The 12374-nt window shown below is 39.5% G+C and overlaps 1 protein-coding gene across 1 annotated transcript in view; it reads left to right on the top strand.

The window, feature by feature from the left end:
- Positions 1 to 12374, top strand: part of TXNRD1 (thioredoxin reductase 1) — a 46851-nt gene that overhangs the window by 18299 nt on the left and 16178 nt on the right. The window contains exons 4-8 of the mRNA XM_069973671.1: positions 5804 to 5913; positions 9307 to 9429; positions 9521 to 9593; positions 10214 to 10333; positions 11369 to 11511. Coding sequence (XP_069829772.1) covers positions 5804 to 5913; positions 9307 to 9429; positions 9521 to 9593; positions 10214 to 10333; positions 11369 to 11511 — 569 coding nt within the window. The remainder of the gene's footprint in view (positions 1 to 5803; positions 5914 to 9306; positions 9430 to 9520; positions 9594 to 10213; positions 10334 to 11368; positions 11512 to 12374) is intronic.

The following is a 12374-nucleotide window of genomic DNA, read 5'->3' on the forward strand; positions in this document are numbered from 1 at the left end:
AGGAAGGTCTTACCCTTTTCAGTCCTCAGGGAACGATTCGGCCTCCCTCTTCGGGCAGCTGATTTTCATGCACAAATCTCATTGTTTGCTTCCGTGATTACTGGACACCGACCTTTTGCCAAACCCACAATGTTTGAATTGTTATGTAGGAACTCACCCTCGACCAGGGGATTAATATCGTCCATATACTCTATTCTCAATGCCCCCTCGGAGGAACTTGATCAACCCCACCCCTACATGGCCAAATGGGAAGCTTATCTTAACAGACCTATCTCCAAGGGCCTCTGGCAGATAATTTGGTCCCAGGCGACCAAATCCTCCTCCTGCATTGCTTACCGTGAGAACCAATACAAAATTTTGTTTCATTGGTACCACACTCCCGCCCTTCTTCACCGATTATTCCCCTAAACACCTTCCACTTGCTGGAGATGCTGCTTCTCCGAGGGGACATTGCCCCACATTTTCTGGGACTGCCCTGTACTGAGACCCTACTGGTCGGGTATCCGAAATCTGGTCTCTGTGGTTCTCCAGCGGGATGTACCCTTACACCCCCTAACTTATATCCTTAATGTCCCCCCAAAGAACTTGGGCAAACGGTCGGCCAGGCTGCTCTTGCACCTCTTAACGGCGGCAAAGTGTTTATTGACCAGATACTGGAAACAAACCCTCATTCCATCCGCAGTGGAGTTGGTCAACAGAATACAAGAGGTGCGGAGGAACGAATATCTCTCCGCATCGGCCGAAGGCAGGGTGGATCACTTTCAAAAAATATGGTCGCTGTGGGATACCTATTATGAACAATTTCACACCCCCGGTCAGACTCCTGTAACCAATGTTAATGTTTAACTGTCTCCTAGTTGTATCTGTATGTCTTGTCTTGTCTCCCCCCCAGTGTTTGTTACGTTTCTGATTTAAGGGTTTCTCCCTTCACATTTGCTTACCAAGGGCTCACTCGATGATGTAATCATAATAAGGCCCTAAGATGTGACCACCTCAGGCACTCACACAGGCGACCTCTAGGCCCCTTGGCCTCTCTCATAACCCCCTACCGGTGGTCAATGTGTCGTGGACCCCATCTTACAGCATTGTTTCGCCTTATTCACCACTATACTTACTCTGTTTCATTGATGAACCCTTATACAATGTTGTTTGCTTGTTTAATGTTTATTTTTTCTGTATTTTGAAAATCTTAAAATAAACAATTTATAAAAAAAAAAAAGAAACGATAAAACGCTTAGGGTGCCCAGACATGTTGTGACAGCTGAACAGCAGCAAGCAGTAATCACTTAGCCCTGTCCTCTGTCTGTACTTGACAAGAATCCTCAGCAATTCCCGATAAACTAGTTAACCATAAATGTCCTCACTTTACCTCAATTCCAGGGATTCTTGCTTAGTACATAAACATTTTTTGTGTATGTAATGCGGTAACTTTTAGGGCCTTATTACATGGAGCGATAATTGTCTGAATCAGGCGGATTTGGCCGATTATTGACAACAATCAGCCAATGAAACAATCATTGGCTGATTGTTGGTTTAGGTTTGGACCTCAAGTCGGCGGGCACCGACCGCGCATCGCTACGTGTAATAGTGGTGTGTGGCCGACGGCTGACGATTGTCCAAACACCTGATACCTTACCTCTCCCTGCTCCTGGTCTTTTCTCCTGTGCTCCACAGCTTCTCCGTCCCAGCGGCTGCAGCATCTGAGTGGCCTGTCAGCTGACAGACTGCTCAGATGCTGCTGCCACCAGGACCGGGAAGCTGATGAGCACAGGAGAGGAGACCGAGAGCCGGGAGAGGTAAGATATCATGTGTTTGGGCAAGGGCTGCATGGACATTGCTAACGATGTCCATGCAGCCCTTACTGCCCGATTATCGGGCCATCTAATAGGTCCAGTTAACAAGCACCGATCTAGCATAGTCGGGCCATAGTCGACCTGTGAAATAGGACCCTTAGATGCAGATGGAGCATTGGGTATGAAAATCCTTGCAATGTAGGCATCGGAGTGGAGATTTGGCTGTGACTAGTCATGGCTCTCTGCCTGTGAGTGCGCTATGTGGGGGTGATTTACAGACAAAGAGGCTTCTACTTCACATATTGCTGGGACATAGGAGCCTCTTTACCAGTCAGTCACCCCCGTAGAGCATGCTCATAGTAAAAGAGACATGACTAGTCACGGCCCAGTTTCCGCTCTGATGCTTACATACAGTAGCAGTAATGTTCCTACCAAGCACACCGTTTTAAAATACCTGTTCCCTCCATCTAAAGTTATTGCATTACACAAAGAAGTTATGGTAGGAATGGTTATTCAAATATCTATTGGGTACTGCTAGTGCTCTTATCAGCTCCATCCAGGCAATTGGTTCCCTTTAAGAGGCCCATAAGTGGCTGGTGCACCATGCTTCTAAAAGGCTAAAATGCTAAAATCTGAGTTTGCATAAATTGTAATAAGTACAGAATTGGAGGAGGCTATGCCTCCTGTCATGGCCACTTTATGCCAAGCTCCACCTAGTTTCTGCAAGACTGTGGCAAGGCACAGACTGTGATTTTCCACATAATCTAGCTCATGTTTCAGCAGGTGTGAGCGCTGGTCATTTGGTAGAGGATAGGACCAGAACCTCTGTCATTTTGATGCTAAATAATGAATGTATTTAATAATGATAGTTGTGAATGTACTGTTATGCAGCTGCTATTTGGCCCCAAAATGACTTCTGTCCTGAAACACGGCCTTTGAACGCCTGAAAAAAAGACAGTTTGTGAACACTGTGTAGAATAAAGAAGGATTGGCTTAAATCTGATGTTTTTACAGTAGTCTGCTATATTCACACATAATATTTGTGTCAGTCTTTTGTTAACCAAAACCAGGAGTGGAACTGACAAGGCAAAAATTATAATAAAAAGATTTGCACTTGTGTTTTCAACCCACTGCTGGTTTTGGTTGAAAAAAGACTGACAGTAATACTATGTGTAAACATGCATTTGTATTTGCCTTTACTTACATTGGCTGAGTGGGCTGTCACTGCCTAGATGAGTTTGTCTTGTAAGCGGTAACAGTTTGCGGGGGAATGGAGATGAAGTAAGCATAAGGGCCCAGATTTATTAAATGGAGTAAAATATACACTGGTGTAAACTGCCCACAGCAACCAATTACAGGTCAGCTTTTTTATTTTATTAGAACTGAAAGCTGAGCTGTGATTGGTTGCTGTGGGCAATTTACACCAGTGTATATGTTATACTCTTTAATAAATCAGGGCCAAGATGTTTCTTATGTTTTATATAAGGGTGGCATTATTTAAAAAAAAATTAAGAGCTGGAGTACCCCTTTAGTGCAGTGATTATAATGAATATTGCAACAGACACGTAGCTCAGAAATTAGGTGGCTGTGTGGATTTAGGGTGTTTTCTTCTTCTTTTCCCACTGGCTGAGTGCATTTAACACCTCCTGAAGTACATGTTTATAATATTATACAGTTGATTCTTCAGCCTTGTTAAACACTAAAAAAAAGTGTTTCCTGTGTTTTCCTCTTCTTTTTTATGTTGCTTCCAATTTAGTTATGTCAGGGAAGGTGACGGCTCCTTTATCAACATCCCAACTTCTTATTCATATATTCAAAACAGGATGTTTGACTGTTTCATAAACAAAATATGTGGCCCTGATTCTAAGAGGAACATCTGTAAGGGATTATCACATGTGTGTTGTGCTTTGTCACCCAGAGCCTCCTGCACAGAGGTGAGCAGATGTCTATACCTGTACAATAGCCAGAAAGCTAATTATAGCCGTCTTGCATATGATTATGCCCAGGATAGGCTGGCAAGTATTAAGATTGATCCCTACCTTTATTAAACTTCTAGAAGATGATTATCTGAGCAGTATATTTAATCAAAATGTATGCCAGTCACTTTGCAGAAGTTTGGTCAAAGTTTTAAAGTGTAGATAAAGTGTTACTAAATATTCTACTGATCAGCTATAACATTATATCCACCTGCTTAATATTGTGTACTTCCCCCTCATAAATACGAAATACAATGTATTTCATGGCCACCAGGAACTTAACCTACCATGCAGTTGATCTATAAAGCAATGCTCAGGAGCTGAGCATTCTTCATGAGTTGGTACTCACAGTCAGTTACAGACATTAAAGGGGTTATCCAGTGGTACAAAAACATGGCCACTTTATTCCAGGGACAGCCCCACTCTTGTCTCCAGCTTAGGCGTGGTTTTGCTGCTCAGTTCCATTAAAGTGAATGGAGCTTAAGTGCAAACAGCACCTGAACTGGAGACAAGAGTCGTGTTGTCTCTGAAAGAAAGTGGCCATGTTTTTGTAGCACTGGATAACCCCTTTAACAATCACGCTATCATAAGCAATCGTATTTGACCAGTATCTCAATCAAATTTCCTCAAAATTTATTGCAAATCCAAAAGCAAAGCAGCTGGAATTCTCTTAAATTTGCAATAAAAGTTTGAAGAAATTGATTGATTCTGCATGCTGTTGGACTTTCTTAATCTTATATGCCAGACAGACATATCAAAAGTTTTGATCAGAGAGTGTTTAAGTGTTCATACCATGACCGATCAGGAGAATAAGCTGGCAGAAGCCTGAGATGTCTGAGCTCAGCGCGGCAGTGACGCACATGAGAAGACGGCTACATAATGCAAGTCTATAGGACACGCCTCCTCTCATTGACACGGAGCGCGGAGGGGATCGTGTGGTGGCAGCATTTTCCTGCCTTCACTCATTCCTCTGATTGTTCAGGGTGTGAATACTCAAATAAAAATAAAAATGTTGACATGTCTCCCTGAGTGCAGCAAGTTTATTCCTTTTTATTTGATGTGCTGCAGGAAATGAACTGAATTTTTATAAGTGCAATTATTTTATTTTATTTTATCTTGCATTATATTGTTGCTTATGATATACATATAAGCTATGATTTTCTTATTTCGTAAAATATCTTGAAATGTTTAAAACGATTAAAATGATAACAGAAACGGATACTTTCTACTGGCAAAGTATAATGTTAGGTATAGTGTTATTTTCTCCAAATCATACCTCATATATGGTAGTATGTGTAACTATCATCTCCACACATAATAATATTCCATACTTAGACTCCATATAGCAATACACAACAGACTGCTTATGACTTAAAGTGCTCATGCATTCCCCTTTTCCCACATACATGTGATCATTTGGCTTCGCCGATGGTTCATATGTTGTCAATACAGAAAGAATGGGTAAGTTGCTACCAGACTCCCCAAGTGGTCGCTTTCCTCTCTGAGAACAATGTCAAACATGTCTGATCCTTCGGGACATTTGATAGCACAGAGCCTCAGGACCTCCATGTTTTCATGCGCTATATAGCCTCTTTGTACATGGCTCTATCATAACACAAAGAGAGTCCCATAGCCTCTTTCGATGATGAGCCTGAATTTGATCCTAACTTTACTATTTGTTGCTTTCCTACAAATAAAGAGGATGTTTGGTCTCTTAGGGTGCGTCATCAGAATAGCTAATTTCATCAATGTGAGTTGCAGTTAACAAGAAGACAATAAGACTAGATTTGAATTACTCATTTTAGTTCCTTCTAAAATCTATTCCTAAAAGTACGTCACCTGGAATGCCCCATTTCCCTTCCGGTAAAATCTGCAAGTCATTGTTACTCACACTTTAGGGAGAGTTAGAAGGCGGAGATGTAAGGAAGTTTAGGAGACAGGGTGGTTGTGAAAGAAATGGTTCCTCCCTTTTTTTGGCTTATCTTTGATACACGGCTTATAAATGAACATGTCACATACAATTTATTTCCACAGACAACGGGCAGAGCCTCGCAAAGGAGCTCTTTGAATATACAATGGAGACAGCATTACCCAATGTTTTTGTGAAGGAAAAGCTTATAGGAGATTACACCGATGTTCTACAGGTAAATTTCACTTTGCTTGTATTGGTAATTACTGAACACTTGAGGGAAAACCTGGCTGACCTAATCAACAGTCAATAGGGTCCATCAGGATTTATTGGAATCCCTTTAAAGGGAATGTGTCACCTAAATTTTCTTTCACTGATTAGAATCACATACTAAACTTCTCCTTTTATCTGTTTCTTTTTTCTGACCTCAACTTTTATTTCTTTTACTATTTGTACCTTGTTGTGGGGGCTGCCATATTGCCTGGGGTGTGTTTTTACAGCATTTAGTAATATGCTTTACAAGACTCATGGGCATAGACAACAATAGACTCTGCCCCCTTGAGATAAATGTAAAACATAATTGAGGGTGCTCTGTGGCCTTTGAAAAGGTCATCCCACAGGGAGCTGCAATTGTCTTCTCTATCTACTGGTGTCACATGAAGCTGTAATGCTGTACAGATTACTTTATTGCAGACTCTTCTTATCACTACACACAGAACAGGAAGTCTCAATTCTTAAAAAATATGTTTAACATAAAAACATTAAACAATAAGTCATTTTCTGATGACACATTCCCATTAAGAATGGATCCAGTAACGTCATGAACAGAAACCTTTGCACTTAAGTTATAAAATATATGTTCTTTTGTATGTTCATTTTGTCAAGACTAAGTTGGGGAATTAACAAGATCCATGCACTAAATTTTTTGCGCCAACACAAAAGAAGGTGTGCATTTTTGACATCTGATTTGCTCACGCGAGAAATGCAGAGAGAGCAGGACAGAGGGGGCCAAAACTTTTCAAAGTATGATAGTGTGCTGAGTTTTGAGTTGCTTGATTCGTGTCTACAAATCTATTGGTTTGCTGGTAAAAGAAGGCATTGCATTATGGGAGCTCAGGTGACAGATGTCAGCTGTCACATATCTGGCTGAAGTGGAGCTGAACTGCTTTATCAGCAGAATTGTGAATGCAGCAATGTCTATAAATAGAGAAACATCATGTAATATTAAAATCTGTTTAACCCCTTCACGTCAGCAATACGTACACATATGTTCCTGCTGAACATACCCCATGCAGCAGGAACATATATGTACGTTCCTGACTGTAAAGGGGTTTGATGTGTGCAGGACCGCTGCAGTGAGAGAGAGGTCCTGCACACAGTGTCCCGAGAGCCGAGGATAATGTCAGGCAGCTGGGATCCCGTATTATATATATTATATATTGTAGCATGCAGAATTGTCCGATCTATTAAAATATAACATTATTGTTTCTGGACGGTGAACAGCGTAAACAAAAAAAAAAAGGATTGCTGATTTTTTAAAATTATATATCAGAAAAAAATTTGTAAAACGTGATCAAAATTTTTCGCCAGTATGATATTAATAAAAACTAGAGATCATAGCAAAAAAGATGACAAGGTGGAAAAATAATAGCTCTATGGCTCTTAGAAGGCGGGGAGGAACATTGCATTAATTTGACCTGGACATCCGTGCATCAAAGGACTCGGTCTTGAAGGGGTTAAAAAACAAACGCAAAGTATTTGCAAAGCTACTCATATGTTTATGTGGACTGATACCTATGTTGATAAAATGTGGTAAAGTGAAATTGCACTATAAGGAATCCATTTACACACTTCCTCCTGAAGTCAATGGCTGTCAGTGTCATTCTTAAACATTTTCTATTTTTTTCTAGGGTGAGAGATCATTTTCCCTACCCTCTAGCTAAAAGATGAGGGTCCTGAATAGGGAACCTCCTTTATTTACTTAAAGTGCTGTAATAGGGAATTTGAAAATTGTTCTTCTAAGCCAGCTATTATTGTAAGGGATTCAAATTAAATTCCTGAATAGTATATTTGTATCTATAAATTTTAGTTCATATTTCAACTGAAATTTATAGAGAAGTATACTGCAATGAATGATATCTGATTATTTTTATCTTCAAGAACAAATGAAAGCAGATGAAGATAATGAGCATGACATATATGAACTGGTTTGTTAAATCAGTTTATGTAGATAAGTTCACCCCGTGGCACACGTCATGTGAGGTGCTGTCAGTAGTCTACGTTGCTCTGCGGAAGTATGGTCACATGGCTGACACTCCCAGATATATAATGACAGGTTTCTCACTTCTCATTGAGTAGATGTAAAAGATGACATTCTAATCACATGTTCCTAAAGAAAGCATAACCGGAAGATCCATGAGTCAGAACTTGTGGTTTATTACTTCTATAGGTCATATCTTGTTGCTTGCATATATATCTGTTAATAAACAGTGAGTTCATCTAAACATGGGATGTTAAAGCTACCAAGTAATAGTCATACAAGTGGAATAGAAGATACTTTATAACAAGAGAGATTTAATATTACCGATCCACTGTGGGAGTGGTGTGCCAGGATCTCTCTCCTGTTCACTGCATGCCTGAATTATCACCGCGGCTCACGTCCTGTTGATGAATCTAAAAACAAAGTCAATTCTGGCAGTGTTTTCTGCTACTTTTTACAAAGAATATTCATAAAATTATATTCTGAAAACACAATCTCAAAGGACCTTGAATCCCGATACTGCCTAGATGTGTAGTGATGCTTTTCCCTCTCCTGTAAAGCATGTATAAGTTGGCTTGATTTGCAATTCAAGAGTCAGTCAAAACTGGATGAGACCCAAGGAAATGCTGCCAAATTAAGGCTACTTTCACACACCGTCAAAATGACGGACGCTTTTATTGGACTTCCATCATTTAAAGACAAACAACGTCCATTATTATATGAAAATAATAAGAAAGTAAGGGTCGTTATTTGTTGGTAAATGACAGCCGTCTGATAAAAACGGTTGTCATTTTGATGGGGTGTAAACATAGTCTAATGGTGATCCACATTCCCAGAGACAATAGTAGAGGGCAACCCTATGGCAAAGACCCCCATGGCAAATTCCATTGTTTTTATTAGAAATATAGCAGTGCAAAATGACAGGTGCCACTGTCCATCATTCAGTGTAACTGGCAGTGTGTCATAGTTCCTGTTTATAACGGGAAATAACGCAAAACAATCCTGTGTAAAACCTTTTAGGTTCGTATGAACCTAAAATCTCGGCGTCTGATTCCCGCTGTCTGCTCGCTCCGTGCAGCGGGTGGATACAGTGTAGGGAATGCCTAGAAAACTGGGATACAGCCAATGCCAATGGCTGTATCCCCAGGCGTTCCTTACGCTGTATCCACCCACTGCACGGAGCGAGCAGACAGCGGGAATCAGACGCTGAGATTTCAGGTTCATACGAACCAAAAAATCCAGCAAGTTCGCTCATCTCTTATTATTACAATGACATTAAAACGTCTCCCCTTTAATTTGTCCATGCAGTGATGAATTGTAGATACCAGTGATGCAAAATAACTTAGTATTTCTGTTTTTTTTCCCTAGTTATCCAAAGATGGTTTGTTCCAGAAATTGTTAGAAGGCAAAAGTGATAAACCCAAGGAGGATGCCTATGACTATGATTTGATTGTTATTGGGGGAGGATCAGGAGGTCTAGCAGCTTCTAAGGTACAAACACTTTGGACAGCCAAAATCATCTCAATATAAGTAAAGTATATATATAATATATATTGTTGTTTTTTTATATTATTTTAAATAGGAGGCTGCACATTATGGGAAGAAGGTGCTTGTACTGGATTATGTTACCCCCTCACCTCTAGGAACAAAATGGGGTAGGTTGGATACCATAGTTTAATGCAGCTCTGAATAGCATTCCCTTTTGATTGACACTATTCACTGATAGCAACTCTACTACTACTCTACTACTAGTAAAGGAACAGTAACCGTGGAGGGTGACTGATGCCATATTGTGGCCTTTTCAGTCTATCAGAAAAATCCCATTGCAACAATTTGAACCAATAAAGTAATTGGGGAAGATTTATCAAACTGGTGTAAAGTGAAACTGGCTCAGTTGCCCCTCACAACCAATCAGAACCCACCTTTCTTTCCTCACAGACTCTTTGCAAAATGAAAGGTGGAATCTGATTGGTTGCTAGGGGCAACTGCGCCAGTTCTACTTTACACCGGTTTCATAAATCACCCCCATTGTGTTTATATTTGTCTATCTTTAAGAACAACATATTGGAAAAATCCACCGTGACCAGAACTTTATCTGACCTGTCATTACTTGTACTTTCATATGTAACTTATATCTGTTTAGTTTTCACTGGCTAGATATAATATTTTGCTACATTTGGTTAATACAAATATATATCTATTCTTTAGTACAGAATGACTGCATTTATTGTGTTGTTTTTGTGTATTTATTTGTATAATATGCCTCTCTTTATAGGTCTTGGAGGAACGTGTGTGAATGTTGGCTGTATACCCAAAAAACTGATGCATCAGGCAGCACTGCTAAAGCAAGCTCTAAAGGATTCCAGCAAATATGGATGGCAGATTGAAGATAATGGTATGAGATAAATTTGATTTATTTTTCTCACATAAGGACTGACCCCTGTGGCCTCATGTGCCATACATCTGCCTCATAGAATCTGTTGTCGGTATGATATGGTAGCCAACACAGAGCCCACATAGAAAACATACGTTTATAATAATAACATTTTATTATTCAATTGTTTATCTTTTTTCACTCTTAAGTTTTATGCTGTACATATGCAAGGCCAAATATAAAATCATTCACTTTATAGAGATAAAAGTATCAGTATCATTAAGACCGGCATACTCAAAAAATATAAAAAACAGCCTCTGAGATGACTTAGCACATCAAGTTTTGGGTATCTGGATAGATTATAAATACCAGATATGTAAAGGGTTGCTTTAGATTTGCTTACAGTATAATATAATCAAGTCACCAGCATGGAACTATGTGTTAGTTGTGATAAACTGATGATCACTACAGGAACTATCTGGAAGCTGATTAGTAACGCCTTATTGCTTGCACTCCAGTGTGAGAACCGGAAAAGTAACAGTATGTATGTAAATTACCCATAACAGAAATAGGTACACTCTAAATTGTACAAATTATGGATTCAACTCTAGGGAAATTAGCTCACATTCGCCTTTTTCTGGACCCATTCCCAATTAATTGCTATGTCACACATGTGGTAATACACTCGGTTGACATACTTGGGAATTTTCCATGATTATAGTAGCTATAATAAGCATACAGATTAGACAAGCCTTGACTGGTAAATTGCAAAATCATATCCTTGTTATAAAATGTGCATGTAGTTGCATACATTAAAGACTGCTGTTTGGTTGGCTAGGCTTCTATATATACTTCTAAACAGTGACATCATGCTTTAGCTGGACAAGCAAACAAAATGAAATTTATTCACAACCAAGTACTTATAACCCAATCTGGATATTTAAAACTAGCTTCACTATACACCTTCATTAACTTCCTTGGATAATTTCATATTCTAAATACTGCTTCTGCCACTATTCGACTATGTACATTTATCTCTTGCTTTTCTCTCAAAAGTTCAACATAACTGGGATGTTATGACAGAATCAATCCAGAATTACATTGGCTCTCTGAACTGGAACTACAGGGTGGCACTGATGGAAAACAAAGTGAAGTATGAAAATGGCTATGGAGAGTTTGTGGAACCCCACAAGATAAAGGTAAAGCCATTTTTAAATACATAGGTAAATGTAGATGTATGTTATTAAGGCTATGTTCACACACAGTAAAATAATACCAAAATACAGCCATGGTAAAAATATGTCTGTATTATCAGTATAAGGCTATGTTCACACAACGTAATATTTTAGTAAAGAACGGACGCTGATTGCAATGGAATCAGTGTCCATTCTTTACTGCAGGAACAGCATAGCATTGAAATCAGTGTAATGCCGCCCACTGTGTTCACACAGCATTATGTTAATGCCCATTCTTTAGTTGTTCATGCCTGTTGTTTCCGGACTCTGTTCAGTGAACATAGCCCGGAAATAATGGCTGTTCACACAATGTAATGTTCAGCAGCGGCCGCACTTTACATTGAAGTAGATGGCTAACTGATTTGCAGGCACTCGACGATGGGCGCAAATCAATAGTAAGAAAAGAACGTTCCTGCAGCTGATACAGAGGTATGAGCTGCAGAAATGTCCTAAATGCAGCCCGGCGGCTGTCAGTTTAACAGCGTCCATTGATATGCAACAGACGCTGTTAAACTTTACAATTCCCAGCCTTTGAAAAATAAAGCCATTGTTCACGCATTTTTTTCTTTCATTAAAAATTCCCCTTTTATTGTACTGTGTGTGAACCTAGCCTAACACTGTGATATGGAAACACTTATAAGCAGCCCATAGTCCACCTAATACAACACAATAATCCTGTTAAAGTGTACTTGTCTCAAGATCAGTATGGGTGTTCAGTCCTGGACTGATCAAAACTTTTGACATGTTCACACAACATTTTTTCTGCCCCATTTAAAATTACATCCGTTATTTTGAGTCTAAAATAACGGATGTCATTTAGCAGTCTG

Source organism: Dendropsophus ebraccatus, chromosome 1, assembly GCF_027789765.1.
Source record: "Dendropsophus ebraccatus isolate aDenEbr1 chromosome 1, aDenEbr1.pat, whole genome shotgun sequence".
In the NCBI taxonomy this organism is placed as follows: domain Eukaryota; kingdom Metazoa; phylum Chordata; class Amphibia; order Anura; family Hylidae; genus Dendropsophus; species Dendropsophus ebraccatus.